At 33.5% G+C, this 26,135-nt stretch overlaps 1 protein-coding gene across 7 annotated transcripts in view; it reads right to left on the bottom strand.

The window, feature by feature from the left end:
• Nucleotides 1-26,135, bottom strand: part of VPS8 (VPS8 subunit of CORVET complex) — a 235,784-nt gene that overhangs the window by 131,316 nt on the left and 78,333 nt on the right. For all 7 annotated transcript variants that reach the window (XM_039850760.1, XM_039850764.1, XM_039850761.1 and 4 more), the window contains 4 exons: nucleotides 22,384-22,430; nucleotides 9,251-9,473; nucleotides 5,950-6,039; nucleotides 3,516-3,567 (listed from right to left, as the gene is read on the bottom strand). In XM_039850760.1, coding sequence (XP_039706694.1) covers nucleotides 3,516-3,567; nucleotides 5,950-6,039; nucleotides 9,251-9,473; nucleotides 22,384-22,430 — 412 coding nt within the window. The remainder of the gene's footprint in view (nucleotides 1-3,515; nucleotides 3,568-5,949; nucleotides 6,040-9,250; nucleotides 9,474-22,383; nucleotides 22,431-26,135) is intronic.

Genomic DNA, 26,135 nt, shown 5'->3' with positions numbered 1-26,135 from the left:
AAAGCATTGCTTTGAGGGATATTTGTAACCATAAACATCTATCTTAAAAGATTTCAAATCAAGAACCTAAACTTCCACCTCAAGAAACTACAAAAAAGAGCAAATTAAACCCAAAGCAAACTAAATAATAAAAACCAAGCTGAAATAAATGAAAAAGGAAAGAAAAATAAAGGATGTCAAAATCAAAATTGGTTCTTTGAAAAGACCAACAAAATTGACAAACCTTTAGCTAGACAGACCAGGAAAAGGAGAGAAGACTCAAGTTACAAGAATCAATGATAAGAGATATCACTACTGACATTACAAAACTAAAATACAAGCGAATACCATAAGCATTATATATCAACAAATTAGATAATGCAGATGAAATAGACAAATTCCTAGAAGTACGAACTATCAAACTGCCTCAAGAAGTAATAGATAATCTGAATACATTTAACAAGCAGAGACTGAACTATAATTTTAAAACTTCCAACAAAGAATATCCCTGGCCCAAATGGCTTCATTAATGAATTCTACCAAACAATGAAATTAACATCAATCCTTCATGAACTCTTCCAAAAAAACAGAAGAGAGAACTCTTTCCAACTCATCCTAGGAAGTAAGTATAACAAGATATCAAGTATACTTGATAACAAGACCAGAAAAAAATATGAAAAGAAAATATATAGAATAATATCCTTTATGAATACAGGCATAAACATCTTCAGGAAAAAAAAAATACTAGCAAACTCAGTACAGCATCATGTAAAAAAAAATTATATACCATGACCTAGTGGGATTATCTCAAGAATGCAAGATTGGCTTAACATACAAAACTCAATCTCAATAGACCATATAAAAAAAAAAGTCAAACCCACAAGATTTTCATAGATGCAGAAAAAAAAAGCATTTGATAAAATCCAACTCTTTAATGCTAAAAACACTTAGCTGACTAGGAAAAGAAGAAAACTTTCTCAAACTGGTAAGGTCATCTGCAAAAAAACCCCACAGTTAACATCACATTACAGGTGAAGGCTGAATGCTTCTCCCTTATATCAAGAAAAAGATAAGGATATCCACTCTTGCTTTTTCTGTTCAACGCTGAGGGCAATTAGGGAAGAAAAAAAATAAAAGGAATAGAAAGGAAGAAGTAAAACTATCCTATTTATAGATGATACGATCTTATATATGTAGAAAATTATAAAAAATCCATTTTAAAAATTAGAATAAATGAATTCAATAAAAATTCAGGACTCAAGACCAATAAATAAAAATCAATTTTTAGACATTAGCAATGAATATTCCGAAATGAAATTTAAAAACCAATTCCATTTATGAGTGTATCGAAATAAATGATACTTAGAAATAGATTTAACAGTATATGACTTGTACACTGAAAACTGCAAAACAACATTGAAAGAAATTAAACTAGACCTAAAAAAAATGAAAAGGTATCCTGTGTTTATGAATTGGAAGACTTAATAATGTTGATAGCAATATTCCCCAAATTGATCTATAGATTCAAAGCAGTCCTTATCAAAATCCCAGCTGCCTTTCTGTAGTTTGAGAAAGCAAATTGATTTTAAAAGACCAAAACAAATGGAGAAACATATATTCATAATTAGAAGACTCAGTGATGTTGAGATGGCAATGCTCCCAAATTAATCTACAGAGTCAATGCAATCCCAAACAAAATTCTAATAAACTTTTTAAAAGAACTGATGAGCGATTTTAAAGTTCACTGGAAAGGCAAAGAACCTAGACTAGTTAAAACAATTTTGAAAATAAAGGTACCTGATTTCAAGACTCACTATTAAGCTACAATAATTAAGGCAGTATATTATCGGCATCACATAGACATATAGATCAATGAAATATAATAGCATGGAAATAGAACTACACTTATATGGTCAATTGATTTTTGAGAAAAATCAACTTCTGTCAAAATTTTTTCGACAAAAAAAGTATCAAGGTAATTACATGGAAACAAGACAATCTTTTTGAAAAGTGGTAAGGGAACAACTGATAGCTCTATGGGGAAAAAAAATCCTTCAACCTGATGTTGCATCATACATGAAAATTAACTCAAAGTGGATTATAGACTTAAATACAAGTGCTAAACCCATTAAATTTCTAGAAGAATAATTTACAACACTGAACTGTGTAAAGATTTCTTAAACATAATACTAAAAGACTAAACTACAAAAGAAAAAATGAATAAAATCACTTCGTGAAGATTAAAAACTTTTGTTCTTTGAAAAATATGGTTAAGAAAACAAAAAGGTAAGCTACAGATTAGAAGAGAAAGTTTTTTGCAAAACACACATTGAAAAGGGGCTTGTATCCAGACTACACAAAGAACTCTTATAGGTTCTGCTGGGGAGTTCACTCACTTGTACCCTTATAACTCAACAATATGAAGTCAAATAATGCCTCCTCCACACCCTCAGAAAAGTGCTAAAGATTTAAAGATAATTCACGAAAGAAGGTATCTGAATGGGCAACAGGACATGAAAAGATGCTCAACATCAGTAACCATCAGGGAAATAAAAATTGAAATCACAATGAGATACCATACAGCTGGTAGAACAGCTAAAATTTTTAAGAGATTTTAAAAAACTGACCATACCAAGTGCTTGCCAGGATATGAAACAACTGAAACTCTCATATATTGCTGATGGGAATGCAAAATGGTACAGATATTTTGAAAAATCATACAGTAAAGTAAAACATATTTACCATAAAATCTACCCATTCCAATCCTAGATGGCTGCCCAAGAAAAATGAACATATATGCCCACACAAAAACTTATTCATAGCTAGGGACCAGCGATAGGGGATAGGGCAGTATAAGGGATACCTGTGGTAATGAAACTGTTCTGTATTTTGACTTTATCTATGTGAATATCTGGTTGTGATATTGTGCTTAAGTTTTGTAGGATGTTATCATTGGGGGAAACTGGATAAAGAGTATATAGGCTCTCTTGTGTCATTTCTTACAACTGCATATGAATCTTTAATTTCCTCACAATAAAAAGTTTAATTAAAAACAAAACAGAGCTTGTTTATAAATGTTGTAGCAGCATTACTTATTAAAGATCCAAACTAGAAGCAACTCAAATGTCCATCAACTGGTAAGTAAACAAATGACAGTAGATCCAATTCTTGAAATACCATTCAGCAAAGGGAATGAAATATTAATACATGCAACAACATGGATGAATCTCAAAAACATTATGCTAAATGAAAGAAATAAAAAACCAAAAATTACATACTGTATTATTCCATTTACATGAAATGTGAGACGAAGTAAATCACTGATTGACTGAAGGTGGGACCGTGGACAAAGGGACAGTAGGAAACTTTTTAGTGTGAAGGAACTATTTCTTCTGTAGTTTGATTATGGCGGTGGTTACATAATTTCATACGATTACCGAAATTCACGCTCTACATGTAAAAATGGTGAATTTTATGATGTTTAAATAATATATTAAAATACCAAAAAAATTAAAAAATTAAAGTTTAGAAAATACCTGTTAGTGTTTTTCCTGCATTCAGAGGAGGAGCAATGACTTTGAAAAGTTTCTGTATGAAAATGAAATAGAAAAACAATACCATTATTTTTTAAAAAGAATATCTTTAAAAAGATAATCAAGGATCGTATGCTAGTAATCACCTTTCTCTGATGGAATTAGACAGTCAAATGTTACTGAGATTAAAAACCTTTCATGTGAACATGAACTGTTTCCGAAGGATCACTGGTAAATAAGCATTTGTTGTTATATTCCTCACAAAAAGAAACCATTTAATAAATACCAGTTAGATGAAGGTCTTTGCTTAGGTTATAATTTCTGATATAAAATATCCTTAGGTTTCTTAAAGTCTTTTATTCTTTAAAACATCATAAGCAAGTAAATGGATTAATAGCCCACCAAAATAATGATGAGAATTACTTTAAACTGAAAACATCTGAATAATCAGCAGCCACGGAAAAAGAAAACAGTCTAAATTTAAGCAGAGCCTCTGAAAATACGATAACAAATAAAAAACTACACTGGGCTTCCTAGAAGTAAGTTTCCAGTTTAGGAGAAGAGGAACCCTTAGCACTGAAAAGTGCAAATGCGGCTGTCCATTAGCATCAAAAAGCCCAATAAAACCAGCCAAACTTTCCCATGGAAGCCCTAAATCCTTTCCCACCCACCCAATGTTTTCTTAAACTAGTATATAAATCTTTACTTCTGCCTAATGAGTTACTTATTACTGAGTACTCCCAGTACACATGTGAATACACCTTGCCCTTTCTCCTGTTAATCTGTCTGTTGTCAATTAATTTGCAGGCCTCCCCCAACCACTGAGACCTAAGATGGTAAGAGGAAGTTTTTCCTCCCAATACAAGGCACTACTTTTACTTCTGAAGCAGCCAAAACTGAACTAAAGAAAGATCTCAGAAACTATAGTAGTCATCTCAAATGTGAGGACACTTTCACTCTAGAAAATCTAGAAAATTTCAAAAGACAGGACATATTCTCTTAATTTAGACCTCTTTAAGTACTAAACTAACTAAACTTTAAACATTGAAAAGAGAGTTCCTTAAAGGAAGAGAATTATAAAAGAGGAAACACAGAATGCACCTAACCTCCCACTGCTAAAATCTCCAAATGACTATTTAATAACAAATACCAAGCTCCTGCTGAAAACCATTGAACTTGAAAACCACTCTTAACAGAAAACAAGGCAACCTGGATGTTCCATCTGAGATGTACAGGTATAAATACAAACCAGATTTTGAAGAATAAAAAACCCACACAAAACAAAAACTTCAAAAGCAACAATAACACAAACCCAGCAATCATTTTTATCAACTTAAAACACATCAGATTAGAATCTGTTTTTAGGAATTATTTCGAGAGAAAGTAGAAATTGCATTAATTCTTCCTAATTGTGGTTTAGTAGTTCTGCATGCAGAGAGGCCTTGGACCTCACTGAGGAGGCAGCTGACAGCTCTTTCTCAGGGAAGTACTGGACCTGGGTCAGAGGAAGCAGCTGAGAGGTGTTCAAGTGTAAAAAATATTTAGTTGACATACAATCAGGGTCAAAAGCAGGGGAATAGGGCTGTGGCTCTTATTTTGGAAACTGACCAAGAGAAGAGAGGTACAACCAAATATAAAGGAGTTCCGAATTGAGAGGGATACTCACCAACCTAAATGTGTTTAAAGAAGACTGAACTATCATGCTGACTCAGTAATACTGGAGATAGTTTTGGATGACCATTTAATATGCAAAAAAGTTGACTGGATGCCTTCAGCAGATGCCTGACTCTTTTGAGCCAAGTATTTAGTCGCTGTAATAAGGCAATGGGCTGGCAGGGCACCACATGTTTCCAAAATCCATTATTCTCAACTCTGTCTTCAGATATAAAGCAAGTAACAAGACGGATATGGGGTTTTTAAATACCCAAATGCTTTTTAGATGTTCTCTTCTAGTGTAAGAAGAAATAATTCTAATATAATGAATGCTATAAAATTCTGAGCTTGGAAAAGCAACAAATCAGCAGATTTCCAATATTTTCAGGACCTCCCCGCAGCAGAATATATCTACAAACAGTATTACTCAATAGCACATTTTCTACATACAATAACTATATATAGTTAATTTTTTATACCTTTTAGAAAAGCTATTATAATATTAAAAATTCTTAGGAAAAAACATAAAGTCTAACAGTCATGCATTAATTTTATCTATTGTACCCTGAGATTTAAATATCTACTTATGAAGATTAAAAAAAAAAAAGTAATGGCAGAAAATATGAAATTAAAGGCTACTTTATAAATTCCCAAATGGGTGAAAGTCTAATAAATCATTAAAAAATTATTGGATGAGAACAGAAACTATTCAAAGCAAATGGAGAACATGAAAAAACATTAATAAACAATATTAAATATGTACCAAATTTAGAAAGTATCTTACCTCCATTGGACTAATAAACTCATTCATGCCTCTGTTGTAGACATAGATCATAGCATCATACAGATGATTTTCCCAGCACATGAGAACTACCTATAAAAAGGAAAAGTTGCTTCGTCCATACAATTCAATAAGTCTATCCAATTATTTTCCTTAAACTTTTAAGAATGAAGATCCTGAATTCTCCTCCCTAATTTTTCTTATTCATTCTCTGAAAAAAATTGAAGTACTCAAACATAGGCCATGGTAGGAACTGTTGGAGGTTCACTACTGCTCTGAACAATATAATAGTTACTTTAAACAACCTTCATCTATTTTTATTTTGTCTCTATTCTTCCCTTTTCTATATACATTTTACCTTCGGTCAATAGTTTATAAATATTTAGTAAACACTAGATTTGGGTCCTTTCCTAAACACTGGAGATAAAGTGATAAATAAAACAAACCCAGACCTAGTATCTACCCTTACAGAACTTCTATTCATCTTGGACACTACTAACTAAAAGAAGGGAGGGCCACAAAATGGTATGTGAGTTAAGACTTGGGGAAGACACTCAATTACACAAATAATTCATTTACGATTGTGATAAGTATTACGAAGGAACATGACTTGGTCTGGGATATTCAAGTATCATTCTTGAGGAAGCAATATTTAAGCTAGGACCTAAAGAATGCATGTATGTGAGCCAAAAGCATAGGTAGAAACTAGGGACTCTGCAGTCAGAAGCAGTAAGGAGGGTGGTCCCAATGTGGAAAGGAACTTGAAATGTTTAAGAATGGAGAGAAATCAAAGTGAGAAAATATTTAGGAAGAATAATAGAGATGACTTAAATATAGAGTACTTCGTATTCTGTTCCTATGAGACTTATTTATACTATAGAGTGCTAAAGAGAGGGCTGGAGTAGAGTACAGGTCGACGAAGGAGAATTATAGACGTAAGAGAAAAAACTAAAGTGAAGTGTCATTGGGGTAGTTTTTCTAGAGAAAGGCATGTTCTTGGACCTCTTCTCTTCTCTCACTACCCACCCTCTCAGCCAGTGCCATGATCATACATCTTTTTGCTGATGACTAACACATTTACAGCTTCGGCCCTAATCTACTCTCTGAATCATATATCCAACCACTTACTTGCTATCGTCATCTGAATGTCTAGTAGCTATCTCAAAATAAAATGGCAAAATAGAATTTGATTTTGTCTCCTAAACTTAACCCACCCCAGTCTTCCAAACTTCTTAAAGGAATCACTACCTTGTTTCTTTAGCCAAAAAACTAGGCATCATCCTTATATTCTTTCCACTCCCTTGCATCCAATTCATCAGCAAATCAGTTCTACCTCCAAAACATTTCCAAAATCTGGCCATGTCTCTCCATCTCCCTGTTACCATCTCTGGCCAGGACCACCCGCTGGACCAGCTCAAGGGGTAGTATCCCACCCCTTGACCCCCACCCTTTATACTGCTATCCCTAAAGTAAACCAGAGTGATGTTGCTTAAGACTTTTTAGTGATTCTAGAACAACATGGAAAAATCCGTACCTTGCCCTGAAAGCTCTACCTCTCACTCTCAACTACATTTCAAATTTATTTGCTTTTTATCTGTTACAAGGTATGTGTGTGTGTGCACCTATGTATAGGTACGTATGATTTTTTTGGCATTGTTACTTTTACCTACAATAATCTTCTCCTCCAAGATCTTTGCATTACTGATTCCTTCTTGTCATTCATATTCCAGACTCAGTGTTGCTTTCTTAGAAAAGGCTTTTATAATCAGCCAGTCTAAAGTAGACCCTCAATTCTCTCCCTATCTGCTTGCCTGTTTGATTTTTAACATAACAGTTGTTTTCAGATATTTCTTATTTATTTACTTGTTTATATTTATTGTCAAACTTTTTTGCTAAGCTCTAAGCCATATGAGAGGATAAACCTTGTCCACGAGGGTCACTGAAGCATCCGCAGAGCCTGACACTCAGTAAATGCTCTTTGAATTAATGAACAAATGCTGTGAAAGAATAAAATTTGAAAAATATCAATTGATATAGTAGACATGGAGGTCATTGCTGACTGTGGTGAAAGCAAACTTGAAGAGTTATTAGGATGTAAACAAAAACACAAATAGCAACCTACGCAAGATGCTTTCAAGAAATCTGGCTGTATAACTGGGAAGAGTGAAATGGGGCAGGAACCTAGGGGAACAAGAGGAACAGGACTGATATGGAGGGAAGGGAGACTGAGATTTTTTAAAAACTGTTTTAACATGAAAAAGACTGAAAAATATTTACATAGTATTGAGGAAAAGCTAGAAACGTTGGAAAGAGAAGAAATTAGAAATTTCTCCTATACTGGTCGATAGGTAAATAAAGCTATATTGATAACATGCTCTCAAATCATCAGACTTATTGTTGGACTGTGAAGATTACACCAAATTACTCCTATAATAGGAAGGCATGTATAAAAGGGAATCTGGCTTTACTTTGCAAATTCACAGCCATTTATAAAGAGCTTCCAGAAAGAATAACCATTTTTCCAAACCCTTCATTTCTATGTAATTTTGCACATTAAAAAAATTTTTTTTTGTTATTCTATCTAAGATCTTTTTAAGTTACTCATATTTTAGCCCAATAGGGCTTAGTGCCTTTGTGCCTTTGCAGGAGTAACATGCTCATTATTAGGACTAATGTGGAACTAAAGAGTTAAACTGTGAAATACATTAGGCCAGACTACATACTGCTCCTCTTAAGGACTGAAAACTTATTGTGGAGACCTCAGATATACTGGAAGTATATTATCTAACAATGGGCTGGCTGAGGACACTGAGACACCCTACAATATTCTTGTACTATTTCAAAACTCAGTGTATGAAAATTATCAACTCTGGACTTAGAAACTAGTTGTTTTTTTTTTTTTAAGAGACATCATACTCTTAAAAGTAAAAATATTTTATTATTTATATGAAAGTACTCATAGTTGAATTCACTTTCAGGATGAGAACAAACAGATGAAGAAGGAACAGTCAATAAGCATTTATTGAGCAACTACCAAATATAAACTCTATGATAAGAGTTCTAGGGAATGTCAAAGAAACAGAAAACTGCTGGCTTGCAGGAGTTCATAATCTAGCTTTCATTAAAAAACAGTCCTAAGAAATATATTGACAAATACAAGTATATAAGAAATCTTACCCAAAGTGCTCAACAAGTAACTGGGGCTTACTTACTGAGGCAGATGGCAGATTGAGGCCTGATCAGTCAAGTAAATATAATCAACAAAGGATTGATGTTTATTCCAGAAGTTAGTCTATAAACTTACCTGTTGAATATCTAAGCTGGTGATATCCATATGTACAATGAGGGCTTCCACGTTTTCCATTAACTTTTTATCTTGGAAATGAACAATCAAGTCTTTCATTACCTGGGGTGTGATCCCCACCAGTTTATCACTTAAAATATATGGCTCAAGGCACTCCAAAAACACTCCTTTGGCCACTGAATTCTCGCTTAATTTATCATACATCTGGCTAAATAGAAGATCCCTATAAAAGAAAGGAAAAAAAAAATTAGGAACATTCCAAGCATTCATTAAATTCAGTCTGCTAAGTATATAATCTTTTTCCTATTTCAATTTACAAGTTTATTAAAAACAGTAACAATATTTGCTCAGAGCTTTATATTGTGAAAACCTTTTTATATACACTATCTTAATTAATTTTCCCAGTACTTCTTTTACAGATAAGAAAAGTTAATTAACTTAAATTATTTGCTGAGAGTCACATAGCTAACAAGTGATAGAGTCAGAATTTGAACTCCTCTTTCTGGCCTAAATCTTGCGCTGACTTTATTATGGCACACATCTTAAAGACAACACTGACATGGGAGCAGGTAGTATGGTGCACATGACAATGTAGGAAAAAAATTTAAAAAGATTAGTCACAAGTTATCCTTTCCTCTTTTCTGGTACCTAAATATTCTTAGCTGATCTGCAGAGGCATTTTGCTACTTCATTTAGTTCTTACCATTTGCTTCCCAAAGGATTTAAGCAGTAATAATTGATGGTAGAAGAAGAAAATGTTCAACATTTCAAAAAATATGTCAAAACAATTTTATTGCAGAAACAAAAATGTTTTTAATTAATCTCAATGCCACCATACTCGATAATTATATTTTATGTATTTCATATTCCTTCTGCAGAGTTCATTAATTCTAAATTGTTTTCATGTAACATTATATGGTAAGCATTGTCCTAAGTTACTATGTACTTTTAAAATGACCATTTTATCTAACTCACAATGTTTCAATATGCTGAAACACCAGAATTTGCTTAACTATTCCTATAGTGTTGGCTATATCACTTATTTCCAGTATTTAAATAATTTATGAATAATGCCACAATGAACATCTACATATACAGTCTTTCCCATTCAGGGGCCTTAACTCCTTAGTCATTCTACTTTTAGAAATTTATGTCTACCTAAAAGATATGAAATCTTTTTGTAGCACCTGAAATGTGTTTCTAAATTAGCTTCAAAAAGTATCAGTACCAATTTATACTGCCACCCGCAATGTATAATATCAATTTCGCCAGATAATTGTGTTTGTTTTTTTTTCCTGGATAATTTAATAAGTATAAATTAAACGACATCACTGTTTTTAATTCTGATGACTGGCAAAATTAAATATTTTCTATCATTCCATTTCTGTAGTGTATTGCCTGTTATCATTCACCCATTCATTCATTTCTTTTTTTAATATAAAAACTGTACTAATTCTCTATACGTTAGTATTATTTATTTACTTTACTAAATGTATAATCTCGTTATATGAGTATCATGTTAACCATGAAAAGTGCTAGATGTTTATCCACAGGTATAGTCTTCATGACAAGTTCCACAAAAAAGCAAGGAAGATTCTGAAAGGAGAATAATGGGGTCCTGCCTCATTTGAGGTCCTGAAAGGGGACAGATGATAAACAGACTGGCTGCAACTGCACCTGAACCATATGCCACTTTCCAATAAACAGCATTTGCAATATCCTGGCGAGGGGAGGGAATCCATATCCATTAATTTTTAGCTCATATCCACAAATGTAAGTAATTTTTGCAACATTTTTACCCTTTGCTTCATATTTATCAGAGTATATTTCATGTTAGTTTCATTTTAATCCATACTCCATCACATTTTTGTGATTACCAATTACTAACCAAGTGAAAGAAACTGAGATTAATGAAGCTTTACTGTAAGAAATATAGAGTAACAAGGTAACTCTAATGAATTTAAAGAAAATGTATTTGCTAGTCCTTGCACTCTGTAATGTGTTGTTAAAAACAACATGCCAGGGAAGATAATTATATATTTTATTTCAGCATAAAAAGCCCTGGGGAAGAGAATTAAAGAGCTAAAAATTCAGTCAACAGAGCATAAAAGTTGACAAAGAAGGCACTCCTGTGACACATAGCAGCAAACAATGCTGGTGAGATAAATGGCAAAACTACAAGTTTCTTTCTTAACCAGTCAGAAGCTAGAATAAAGAAGCAAGAAAATAAAATTCAGCAACTCCTATCTACATCTCTTCCTTGAAATATAAATAAAACAAAATTCTAAGACATGTTTTCATCATTTCGGGAGAATATTTATTAGAGCATTAGGGAAGGAAGGAGAAAGAAAAGTACATATGAAAAAAGTTTTTAGGCCTTGTGTTTCTTTCTATATTTAAGCATTACACTCCAGAGTGCTGACTTTGTTTACTGGGAAGGCTAAAATCCAAATTGCTGTTTATCACTTCTAGCTTAGCCTCCCTGTAACCAGTATAACACAAAATCCATTCTGAATAATAGAAGACCATCGAAGAGGTCTGCTTTCTACATAACTTCACTTTGTGTGAATACTCAAAGTATTATTTGGAGTTTATCATTCATAACTTCAAATTGATACAGAAAATGGATAAATTTGTGTGTTATTAATTTTATAATTCAAAAAAAATGCGAAGAATAAAGCTTTGATAATTGCAAATTTAGAGAGTGTCTGAGCGAGCAAGAGCATCAATCCTAACACTTGCCATTCTATACGAAACACATCACCATAACCAAATAAACAAATCCCCACTAGATATAAGTGGCATTTAATAAATCTAAAATTGATTTGGGTTGGTCTCTTTATTTACAGAAGTAAAAGTAAAGTTCAAATGAACTTTATGAAATTATGTTCAAAATGCTCTGTTTTCTGATACAAGCATCACAATTTGTAAAGATTTCTTTTAAAAATGCATAGCTTAATTGTGGTGAGGGTTGTAAATATACTAAAAATTACTGAATTGTATACTTTAAAAGGATGAATTTTATGGTATGTGAATTATAGCTGAATATATCTGTTATAAAATTAAAAGGGAATGGCACTTTTCCCCCTGAGCTCTGATGTTTAAAATTTTAACAGGCAGTTGTCAAGAAAACGGTATTCAAAACACGCAGCTCCTCAACCATGCTTGATAACTGAGATCTTTCTGTTTCTCAAACAATAACCCTGATGTTGAACAATGAGACTTAACGAATACCCTGGCTATCAAAAGACTATATCAGGTTCACTTTAGATTTCACAGAAATATTTTTAGTTCATATTTATATATAATTCAAGTAATCTGAATAATGGCTTATCTTTGGATATTTGCTTGTAGTGATACATGCTCAAAGTGGTCAAGATCATCCATATACAGCACCTATTTTGTTTTTATAACAGCTTTATTGAGAAATCATTCACATATAGTAACATTGTACCTATTTTTAAACAATGTTTAAAATTATAATTATAGTTCAAGTAAACTTTGGATCTATTCTGAAAATAAACTTAAATTATGGCTACTATTGTACAGGCAAAATGACAAATCATTAAATGTCCTACAAAAAGCCTTGAGACATATCCTTTGTCTAATATTAAAAAATAATACACACTACTAAATTGAAATGAAATTGTGGAACAGAGACAATATTATGAGAATAAAAGCACACATCTTTAAAAATAATTTCCTGTCATTTCCGATTTTAAAGAATTCATACAGAGACTATAGAGCCAAATTTTAACCAAAAAAACCAACATATTGGTCAGTATGCCCTACAGAGAAAAAGAAGTGTGGCTCTTGCCATAGTGAAAAGGATTTTACATTATAAAAGAATTCTTAAATATGAATGGGAATACATATATACACTACTTTAATTAATATTACTGCTGGGTATAGGGTTCTATGAATTATGATACAGAGGTAACAGTAACTATAATGTAATGATTATGGTACAGAGTTAAAATTAATTTCAGAATATGTATTGTATTTATAATTGGACCCACATAAGAAACAGTATAATAAGAGGGCTGACTATAAAAATAATGTACCAATTGGAACATATTAATATAGAAAGGAGTCTAGGGGCTAGCACTGAGTATCTACGTGATGACCCTAGAAGTGAAAGAAGTTACCTGAAATTGACTTAGTCCTAAATTATGTTTTGTAAGATATATTTGTGTTGTGCACAATCTGAATATTCCTTAAAGCAATCTTAATGTCACAGATACTTTGCAAACTTGGGAATATAGAAGAGAAAACCCTAGACGTAAATGGAACCAAATGTCAAAGAAGAGAGTAATTTCAACAAGAAGGTGACACAGGTTGTTCTTAACTTTGCCCCTTTTCCATAACAAGAACGACAACTATTCAAGAACAAGACACCACAGAGAGAATTTTAGAACATGGGAGTGAGCCTGAAGCACACCCCTGTACCGGAGACCAAGACAGACTGCAGTAGAAGGGCAAGAGAAGTGGTTACATGCTGACTGCATTTGCCTTTCCCCCAAGCCAATGCAGCACCATGCAGAGAGGTCTTCCCTGAGTCTCTGGTTCCTCCAGTGGAAAAGAGAGACCAAAGGCGACAACTAGCAGCTCCCGCCCTGAGCTTGTGGGTCACTTGCAAAAGCCTTTACTCTGATCTTGCACCACAGGAATTGTAGGAGAATCTGCAGAAATCAACCAATGGGAATCTGGCTGTAATGGAGAAGGGAGGCGGGGCCTGCAAAAACTGGCTGATGGATCTTGACAGATGGAATTCTTACCTGCAGAGCCCAAGTAGTAATTCCAACCTATGGCTTTGCTCGTCTGTAGAACCAAATCAGAAGTGTACTCTGACCAGGGAACTCAGTGGGGTGTATATCTGCCTGATTCAAATCCTCAAATGAAGAGTTTTGCTGGCCCTAGAACTCAGTCTGCCCATACCCAAGCAGGGAGGTGAATCAGAGCCCCACCCTCTGTGGAGACTATCTTCGGGGCCTATCTGACCAGAAGGGTTGAAGACAACTCATGGAAGCTGTGTGGACCAGGGGAACTCAAGCCCAGAGGCAGGCTGGAAGAGCTGAAAGTTTGCAGAACAAAACCAGTGGCCCTGTTTGGTCAGGGAACTTGGGGTATGGGTTGGCTTGATTTAAGAAGCACAGTAAACACAGAGCTTTACTGGCTTTAGAGATGCTTCTCCTCCTGTGCCCAGGCAGGGACTAATTCATAACCCTGCTCATTGCTGAATACAGCCTTCAGCCTGTCTGACCAGAGAAGCTAACCAGAGCACATGGGAAGTTGTACAGACCTATATACATTGGCACTTGAACAGAGCACAGCCCATGGCATCTCATCTGCAGAGCAAAACTGGTGGCCTCATCTGACCAAGGCCATCAATACACACTCTGACTTGATTTGGATTCCCAAATAATGAGCTGTACAGGGCCTGGGTCTCACCTCATTCCCTTACCAGAGCAGGAAAACTAATTCATAGTCCTAATTACTACCGAATACAGTAATCAGTACTGACCAACTAGCAAGCCTGACCAGAGAATCCAGGCAACTGCAGAGCGAATCCTATAGCCTCACTTGAGTAGGAAACCAAGCCAGCAGTCCTACCTAACTGTTCAGCGAGTGGCATGAACAGTTTATCTCACCCAAGACCAGACCATAATAGCAGGACCCACCAAAGATATTATCAGCAGACCCAGAAACCCAAACTGATTGGTGAAGAACTGCCTCTGTCAAAACAAATCTGTAAGGTCTAAAAAAGGAGCCCAATTACTCAAATGCACAGATATCAACATAGGGATCATGAAAAACCAGGTAAACAAAACACTAACAAAGGAAATTTAAAAAGCTCCAATAACTGACCCCAAAGAAATGGAGATCATGAATTGTCAGACAAAGAATTCAAACTAATCCTCCTAAGGAAGTTTAGTGAACTACAATAAACACAGAAAGACAACTAAAAAAAATTAGGAAAACAATGCACAAACAAAAAGAGAAGTTTGACAAAGAAACAGCAAATATTAACAAAAAACAAACAAACAAAAAACAGAAATCTTAGAGCTGAAAAATACAATAATTGACCTGAAGAATTCAAGAGTTTCAAAAGTAGAACTGACCACAAAGAAGAAAGAATCGGTGTCCTGGAGAACAGGACATTGGAAATTACCCAGTTAGAGGAGCAGGGAAAAAAAAGAATAAAGAATGCCTATGGGAATTATAGGACACATAAAAAGAAACAATATTTTGGGAAATCCAGAAAAAGAAGAGAAACAGAAAATATATTTAAAGCAATAATGGTTGAAAACTTCCCCAAACTTGGGGAGAGAAATGGACATCCAGGTCCATGAAGCTCAAAAGATACCAAATAGGTTGAACCCAAATAGGGCTATACCGAAACACATAATAATTACATTGTCAAAAGTCAAAGACAAAGAAAGAGTTTTAAGAGCAGCAAAAAAAAAGAAAGAAAGAAAAGTTATATACAAGAGAACCCCCCATAAGATTACAGGTGTATTTCTCAACAGAAACTTGGTAGGCCATGAGAGAATGGGATAACACATTCAAAATACTGAAAGAAAACAATTGTCAAACTAGAATTCACTTTACATAATGCCCCTGGGCATCCACACAATTTAGAACATCCAAATGTAAAAGTTGTATGTTTGTCACCAAATAAAACTTTCTTAATCCAACTTCTAGTTCAAGGCGTTATTTCCACCTTTAAGATTAAATATATTAAATGGAGTTTTAAGGATATTTTTAATAAACTTGAAGATAATCAATGAATCACCTACAGAACCCTGGAATAAATACAGAATTTTAAGTTGTAGCAAGAATATTGCTTTAGCTTTGAGTTATATAAAGCTCTCAACTTTAAATGCTTGCTGGGAAGCAATAAGGACAGAAGTGGTTGTATCAGGGAATATGGTTCCAACAACTGAAGAGGGATTAACTGGCATTATTAATTTATTAAATAAATTTCAAGAAGGCTCTGACAATCTGAATGGAGATGATATTAACGAATTACTGATAATCAATTCAATTAATATCTGAAGTCCATCTTGCTGATGAATACAGCAGTGACCTTAAACCAGTTTCATTCACCGCAGAAAATATTACGAAGCTCTTCAATTGGCCACAAAACTGGAAACTGCAATTCTAGATATTGATCCACACATCGAATGAGCCTTAAAATTTTGAAAAGATTTTTTTAAATGTTATAGTGAATACCGAAGAATTTATGAAAACTTAGTGAAAGATGAGGTTGGAAAAAGATCATCCAAAAACATAAACATAAAAAATGAAGCTAAAGTAGTACTTTCAAATATTTTAAGCAATAAAGATAGTGACTTTGTGTCAATTAAAAAGAGAAGGCTGATTGCTTTAGATTACAGTACAGACATCAACAGTGAATAAAATGTATTTTGTTTTTTCTGAATTTTCATTAGCATTTTATGTGAAAATATGTGAAATAAATATTTTTATGACTTATATTGGCCTATTTCTTTAGTATTTTTTTTCCGTACTGGTAGACTCTTTTTACATGATTTTCTTCAATGTGAAAAAAAAGAAAAAAAGAAACGTGGAACAGATAATCCACATAAACCCAAGGATGGGTGTAATTATGTGCCCCACACTGGAGCACCTAAATATATAAAGCAAAAACTAACAGGGCTAAAAGGAGAAATAAACGGTAACACAATAATAGTTTGGTAATTTAATATCCCACTCTCAACAATGGAGAGATCATCCAGACAAGAGAATCAATAAGTAAACACTATATTTGAACAACACTATAGATCAAATATACTTAAATGTACAGAACGGTCTATCCAACAACAGAATATATATCCTTCTCAAGTGCACATGAAACACTTCCTAGGACAGACCAACTGTTAGGCCACAAAACAAGTCAGCAAATTCAAGAAAATTGAAATTATACCATGTATCTTCCCTGACCACAATGAAACTAAAAATCAATAACAAGAGGAAAATTATGAAATTTATGAACACGTAAAAATTAAAACTTTCATGAACCACCAATGGGTCAAAAAATAAAAGGGGAAATAAAAACCTTTCTTGAGACAAAAGAAAATGGAAATACAATACCAGAACTTGTGTGATACAGGAAAAATAATTCTAAGAGGGATGTTCATAGCAATAAACATCTACATTAAGAAGAAAGATCCTAAACAAACAACCTAACTCTACACCTTAAAGTAGAAAAAGAACAATCTGAGCCCAAAGTTAGCCAAAAAAAAAAAAAAGGAAATAATAAAGTTTTGACCAGATATAAGTGAAATATATAACAGGAAAATAATAGAAAAGATTAACCAAACTAAGAGTTGGTTCTTTGAAAAGATACACAAAGCTGACAAACCCTTAGCTATACTAACCAAAAAGAGAAATAACCAAAATTAAAAAAAATTATAAATGAAAAAGGAAATAATACAACTGACACCACAGAAATCAAAATGCTCACAAGAAGCTAGTATGAACAAATATACGCAAACAAACCAGACAACCTGGAGGAAATGAAAAAATTCTTAGAAACATACAACTTACAAAGACTGAATCAGGAGGAAATAGAAAATCTAAATAGACCAATTACTAATAAGGAGATTAAATCAGTAATCAAAATTCCCCCAATGAAGAAAAGTCCAGGACCAGACTGCTTCACTCGTGAATTTTATCCAACATTTAAATAAAAATTAACACCAATCTTTCTCAAATTGTTCCAAAAAATTGAAGAGGAAACACTCCTAAAGTCATTTTATGAGGCCAGCATTATCCAGATACCAAAACCAGAAAAGGACACAAGGGGAAAAAAATAAAAATAAACAGACCAATATCCCTGATGAATATAGATGCAAAAAGCCTCAATAAAATACTAGCAAGCTAAATTCAACAGTACATGAACATAACAGAATGATCAAGTGGGATTTATCCCTAGGATGCAAGGATGGTTTACCATATGCAAATCAATCAATGTGATATATTGCAACAGAATAAAGAAAGTATAATATGATTATCTCAATAGACACAGGAAAAGAATTTGACAAAATTCAACATCTATTCATGATAAAAAATCTTAACAAATTAGGCATAGAAGAAACATCTCAACATAACACAGGCCATATATGACAAACCCACAGCTAAAATCATATACTCAGTGGTGAAAGGCTGAAAGCTTTCGCTCTAAGATCAGGAACAAGACAGGGGTGCCCACTCTCACCACTTCTATTCAACATAGTACTGGTAGTCCTGGCTAGAGAAGTCAGTCAAGAAAAAGAAATAAAAGGTATCAGAATTAGAAAGAAGTAAAATTGTCTCTATTTGCAGATGACATTATTCTATATATTGAATATCCTAAAGACTCAACCAAAAAATAACCTTGGGTCTAATCAATGAATTTAGTAAAGTTGCAGAATACAAAACATACAAAAATCAGTAGGCACTTTATACAATAGTAACAAATTTTCTGAAAACAATGAATTACTTAGGAATAAATTTAACTAAGGAATTGAAAGATCTATATTCGTGGATTGGAAGAATTAACATTGTTAAAATGTCAATATTACCAAAAGCCATTTATAAATTCAATGCAATCTCTAACAAGATTACGATGGCATTATTTACAAAAGTAGAAAAGCATTCCTAAGATTCATTTGGAAAAACAAAGAGCCCAAATAGCCAAAAAATCCTAAGGGCTAGAGGGAAGCAGGAGGAATCATACTTCCTGATTTCAAGCTATTATTATAAAGCCGTATACATCAAATAACATGATATTGCCATAAAAACAGAACTAAGCCAATGAAACAGAACAGAAAGCCCAGAAATAAACCAATATTTGACAAAGGGTCTAAAAACAGTCAATGGAGAAAAGACAGTCTTTTCAAAAACTGGTGCTGGGATAACTGAATATTCACATGTAACAATGAAACAACCCATACCTTACACCACTCACAAAAATTAAAACCAAAATGGACTAAAGGCTTACATGCAAGACCAAAACCATGAACCTCCTAGAAAAAAACATAGGAATAAATAACATGGAAGTGAGTCTTGGTAATAATTTTTTGGATATGATATCAAAAGCACAAGCAACAAACCAAAAATAAATAAATCGGTCTACGTAAAACTAAAAAGCTTCTGCATAGAGAAGGAAACCGTCAACAGAGAGAAAAGACAACCTACACAGTGGGAAAAAAATTTTTGTAAGCCAAATGTCTGATAAGGGGTTAATATCCAAAATATATAAAGAACTCACATACCTCAAAACCAAAACAGCAACTAACCCAATTAAAAAATGGATAAAGATCCTGAACAGACATGTCTCCAAAGAAGATATACAAAAGGCCAACAGGTACATGAAACAATGCTAACCATCACTAGTCATTAGGGAAATGCCATTTAAAACCACAACGAATTACCACCTCATGCTTGTTAGAATGGCCATCATCAAAAGGACAAGAGAGAACAACTGCTGGCATGGATGTGGAGAAAAGAAACCCTTGTGCATTGTTGGTGGGGTTGTAAATTGGTACAGTCATGATGGAAAACACTACAGAGACCCTCAAAAAATTAAAAATAGAACTACCACATGACACAGCAATTCCAATTCTGGGAATATGTCCAAAGGAAATGAAAACGCTAACTCGAAAGGATATCTGTACCCCCATGTTCAAGTAGCATTATTTACAATAACCAAGACATGGTAACAATCTAAGTGTCCATCAATGGATAAATGGATAAAGACAGACAGACAGACAGACACAGATAGACAGACAGACAGACACACACACACACACACACACACACACACACACACACACAATGGAATATTATTCAGCCATAAAAATGAGGAAATCCTACCACTACGGTCACAACATAGATGAACACTGAAGGCATTATGCTAAGTGAAATGTCAGACAGAGAAAGAAAAATACCATATGATCTCACTTATATGTGGACTCTAAAAAACAACAACAACACCAACAACAAAAACTCCTAGGAAAAGAGATCAAATTTGTGGTTGCCCAAGGCGGAGGGTTGGGGGGGAGGGAGAATTGAAAAAAGGAGGTCAAAAGGTACAAACTTCTAGTTATAAGATAAATAAGTACTAGGGACGTAATGTACAACGTACATAATGACTGCAGATGACTGTAGCTAACACTGCCGTATGATATATAGGAAAGTTAAGAGAGTAAATCCTAAGAGTTCTCATCACAAGGAGAATTTTTTTTCCTTTTTTCTTCTTTTTACTATATCTGTATGAGACAATGGATGCTAGCTGCACCTACTGTGGTAATCATTTCACAATATATACAAATCAAACCATCATGCTGAATGCCTTAAACTTATACAGTGATATATATCAATTATTTCTCAATATAAACTGAAGGGAAAATGTCAAAGAAGATGATGGTATAAAGAGAGTCCAGTTCAGGGAGAAAGATACCATATTGAAATGAAGCTACATTTTTTATATGAACATATTTGAGAATAACACAAGATATTTCTAAAAGAAAGAACCCATTTTTCTTTTTCCTTATGTAATCCTTCATCTTAAAACTGCTAGGGCCACTTCAACTTTATTTGATATCATTTATAATTATCTCGATTTGAAGAGTTGGGTTGATTCCAGTGCTAATTAGTATTAGAAACATTTCTACAACTTAATTTCCTCACCTGAAAATGAAGATAAAATTACCTCTCTTACACTATAATTATGAGGATTAAATGAAATATGTAAAACTGATCCGTAAACTATTGAGGCTGTTTTTAAAAATACAAGATAAATAACAAGAGAATGTGAAAAGCAGGGTAAAGAGAAAACTAAGTTAAAAGCTAGGGTGAAGTTAGTATATCATGGCTTTTAGCTTTATAAGAAACAGTAATTAACTACACAATTCACTCTCCATCAGCTAATAGTAAACAAGCTGTTCATAAGCTGTAAAAGTATTTCTGGTACTAATACCTGAGGGAAATTTCACCCTTAGGCCCTCATGAAAAAAAGACAATGTGTAACAAAGTAATGTTCTCAGCAACATCCTAACTATGAATAAAACATATTTCAATGAATAATTACATATTACGCTATAGCTAAAATACTGGAATTAATTTTAGCCTCAAGGAAGCAGATGCTATATAGCTCTTTATGACTTAATCAAAGGTCTGACATGGTAAATAACTGCCCTCTTGATGAACTTTACAGACACTTTCAAAGTATGATTCAACCTTTTATGATTTAGGTTACCTGAATATATCTAAATTCATGAGTCAAGTCAATGTTGTATAGAATTTTAGGAGTATCTGCACTGGGTCCTCAGAGTTATTCTCCACCATCAGAAAGTGGTACAAGACAGTAGTTAAGAACAAGAGCCCAGGATCTAGACTGCCTATATTAGAATGCCACCTCGGAACCTCAAAAGAAGTGTCAGTGAGTTTTGGCAAGTTATTTAATGGTTTCCTGCCTCTGGAAGCTCCTATGTAAAATGAAGATAATAATACCTACTTCACTGTAATAAAATTAAATAAGTTTTTATAAAAATTAGATAAGTTAATATAAAGGGCTTAGAACAATACCTGGCATGTAGGGGCTGTTAATATAAGTGTGAAAAATCTGTGAGCCAATACAGGTTGGTTAATTCATACAGTTACTATTTAAATCAATAAAGCCTAATCAAGAGTTTATTTACAATGATTTCTTTTCAACAAAAAGGCTGCATAAATCGACACTGAAAAAGCATAATAATCTTGCCCTTTTTTTGGCTGGTATGAAATACTGTTTTAGTGATGGTTCATGAAAGAGTATATATACAGTACATGAATCATACATTTTTACTTTTAAGATCCTTAAGTAGTATTGCTCTTTTGTTAGCTATGTTCCACTATCCTGCTACACAAACACATAGATGATAAACCTACAGTATCTATTTTTATTTCAAAACTTAATTTTATTAGATAAATGGGCTGTAAATTGTAAAAGAATCAAATTTCTGTAAATCAATTTTTTTTAAAACCTATCTAGTCAAATGCACACAATTCATGGCAGTAAATTATAATATAAGCAAGAGGCAACTTGGGTTCAAAATAATTGACTCTGACAGGCAATATATACTCACTTTCGCTGCAGCAGAAGGCAGTAATCAACTATGACAGGCACCATATCCTGTAGAGAAACCATAAAAAAAGCATTAGCACCATATCTTTGTCTGATGGCCCACTGGTTAGACACAACACATAATGAAAGTGGTCTGCTTCAGATATCGTTAAATTGTTGGGAGAATGTAACTTTATACCATGTTTTTGGTAAACAATTTGGCACAACGTGTTAAAAGTCTTAAAAATGTGAAAACACTTTCACACGTAATTCTATCTGGAAATTTATCCTAAATACTTTAAAGAAAAAAAATTATAATGCATTAAAGTGTTCACTGTAGCTCTATATAGAAGCAGAAGGAGGAAGAGAGGAGGAAGAAACAAATTAAATATACAGCATGGGAAAACAGTTAATTAAATTCATTATTTAAGTAAAATATTACATAGATAATACAAGTTTATAATAACATTATAATAAACATTAGGTAAAAATATATATTTATCTCACAACTTTCTAAAGAAAATTTGCAAATTAAAATAAAATACATCAAGTTGATAATAGGACATAGTTGGTCCTATTAGTGGCTCAGGTGATTAAGGTTATCCATATTTTGTCACAATCCTCCAAACCAGCTATTTTAAAGTTGATTTAACTTCTCAGTTTTGTAATATTTTGATTACTTTAAATTCATAATGTATAAATAGACTCATATCAAGTGAAGAGCAATCCATAATTTTGGTCTTTTTTAAGAGAAACAGTTTTAGGGAGAAATAGTTCATTACGACTGAAAATTGTCATGTAACCAAGCATCAGATTTCAGCAGTACTCTCTTATTTTCTGCTGGCTACAGAGAAATGGTTTCCTTTAAAAAAAAAAAAAAATCCTAGTCGGCATGGGTTACTGGCAGAAAAAAATTCCATCAGGAAGGAGAAGGAACTATGTGAAGAAAATACTACATGCTACCACTGGTTTGACAAAAAGAACACAACTGAGGAACATTTATTATTTGAGAGAGAAACATCAGAAAAGGCCCTATTAATCTGAAAGGATTATAGAACTATCCCTGACCCATCCATCTGCTTCCGTTAGTCATCAATATTCTTCATGTCTATATTTAAAATCTTAGATTCTTCAAAAACAGGAATGAAAATCAAACATTTGAAAAGTGTTAAAGCTAAAGCCTCAACCCTAAATGAGAATATAGTGGGCCAGATAACCTGGGGTGGGAAAACCTCCCCAGAAACACTGGGGAAAATTTCATAAACATTCTCTAAAATACACAGCTGAGCTCCTAAGAAAGTTTAGAGAAATAACAGGGTCTAAAAGTGAAAGGGGAACTGAAAACCAAAGCAATAATCCCTGAGATGTCACTGAGACTGTCCTATAAATTCGTTGGTCATATAACAGCTTGTGTTTTAGTGCCAGAAAGAAGCTGAGGTCTTTAGACCTTGCAACATGAGGAACTGAAGAAAAGATCTGCCTAAAACCAGGATTCTTAAAAAGCTGCATCTTTGTTAAAAGAAATTAGAAAAAAAAAATCTGCCTATAGGCAAATAAAGATGACAAGAAAGGTTGTCTGAGCCTGGACTTAGTGGGGGTTAATTTGTACGATCTCGGTATCCATAATCAAGATCCTGCCTGCAGGTGGATTTGGGATTTGAATTCCCACTATCTCCCTAGTATGGGAACAATCAAGACACAGAAATGAACACAAAAATGATCCTGCAAAAAGATACTCTTGAGGCATCTGAAAGAAGCAAATTCAGAATCTCTCCAGAGACAGTGCTTAACGCAGGCAAAATAAATCCTGATAAAGCACTAGTAAAAATGTGCTCAAAATAAAAATTTAAAACACCTCATAAAATAATGCACATGAGTGAACATCAGCAGAAACTACAAATAGCAGGTGTAAACTGCTACAACTTCAAATATAATTATCAGGTAGAAGTTATTAAAATATATCTATAATTATTAAAGATATAAAGTAAGAAATTAAGTGCCTAGCCTAGTACTAAGGATATACTATAGGAATAATGGAGGGTGAAACCATCAGATTCATACCTTTAGATCACTCTGGTGATTTTATGATGACAGGGTATGGAAAACCCAAGACTGAAGATAGAAGGCTACTACAGTAGTCAAAGAAATAGGGAACTAAACTAGGGTAGTGATAGTAGGTATAAAACACAGCAAACAAAATTAAGAAATATTTATAAAGTAAAACTGTAGAGCTTGGTGACAACTTGGTTGTGCATTGGAAGGCATAGGAAGGAGTCTATAATAACTCCTAAATTTCTAATTTAAATGATGATTGAAAAAAGATGTCATAAAATAAGAGATATGAGAGGAGGTGTTAGAAGGAAGAAGGTAAGAGTAGTCCTGGGTATGGTAGATTTGAGGAACATGTTTAGTTAGATGTTGAATAATAAGAAATTGGATATAGTGATCTGAAACATCTGACTTAGAGTTATAGATTTCTAAGTCATGAGAGGAAACAACGTATATGAATAAAACTGCCAGTGGTAGGTAAGAGATAAAAATCAGTGAACAGTGGAGTAAATCATGAGGAAGACCAATATTTATGATGTGGTCAGAAGATGGAAAGAAAATCCAACTCAGGAGTAGTCACAGAGATTTAAAAATCAGAAGAATACATAGTCCCAGATATCTACAGGATACAGAATTTCAAAAAAGAGTGATTATCACTGATTAAGACCACACTGAAGATGACTAAGATATCAAAAGTGTTAATTGGATTTAGCAATTAAGATATCATTGGTATGTTTAGTAAGAAGGTGCTTTTCTTAATTAGATAGTAAGTACAGTGATGGGTGAGATCCAGCCTGCAGAGAAGTGGTGAATGAAGTATTTGGGCATTTGTGAGGGGGAAAAGAGGGAAAAGGAAAGAGGGAGGAGACTAGAGGAAGAGAGAGGAGAGTGGAAAGAGGGAGGAAGAGAAAGAGAAAATATCAACATATGCATAACGGAAATCAGTGAATAAGGAAATTAAACCAATGTAACAATGAATAGTTCAAGATATAATTCAAGAAAACTTTCCTGATATAAAAAAGACTTAAATCTACATATTGAAAGAGTATGTCATAAGCCAGAAAAAAAAATAGCCTAGAACGTTTACATGGAGACTCAACACAGTAGAGTTACCGGATTCCAAAAATTAAGAAATAGCCAGGAAAAGAGATCAATTTTGAAATGGAAGAAAAAAATACGGCTAGCCTCAGATTTTGCCATGGAGGCATTCAATGCCAGAAGATAACAGAGCAATATTTTCAATATCTTTAAGAAAATTTTCAATATAAAAGCTAGAGACCAACAATTTGAAGATACAACAACTCAAAGAATATTGCTCTTCTGCGCCTTTCTTAAAAAACTGCTTCCACAACCAAGAAATGACCACTGGTGATGAGCATGAATTATATTCAACTATAAAAATAAGCCTAAAACACACTTTGACAATGAGAAAAGATTTATTTTAAGAAAAATTGGAAAGAGAAAGAGAAAAGAAGGTGGGAGACAGAAAAAAATCATTGGCTTCATCTGTAAACTGGCAGTCAAAAGATAGACTTTAAAGCTCACAAGTAAAATTGGAACTAGAAGCATGTTTAACGTTATAAAAATAAATACTAAGATAATGGTTAAAATCTGGTAATGGATGAGGAGTTGAGAAGAAAGAAGAAGAAAAACATGCTAATTTTTATCACAGCAAGGAACATTGTCAAAGGAAATAGAGAATCAAGGGCACTATATAATGCTATA

The sequence above is a fragment of the Pteropus medius genome, unplaced genomic scaffold, assembly GCF_902729225.1.
Source record: "Pteropus medius unplaced genomic scaffold, Ma_sr-lr_union100, whole genome shotgun sequence".
Classification (NCBI taxonomy): Eukaryota; Metazoa; Chordata; class Mammalia; order Chiroptera; family Pteropodidae; genus Pteropus; species Pteropus medius.
The sequence above is the reverse complement of the archived record's forward strand: the minus strand, read 5'-3'. Positions and strand labels throughout refer to the sequence as shown.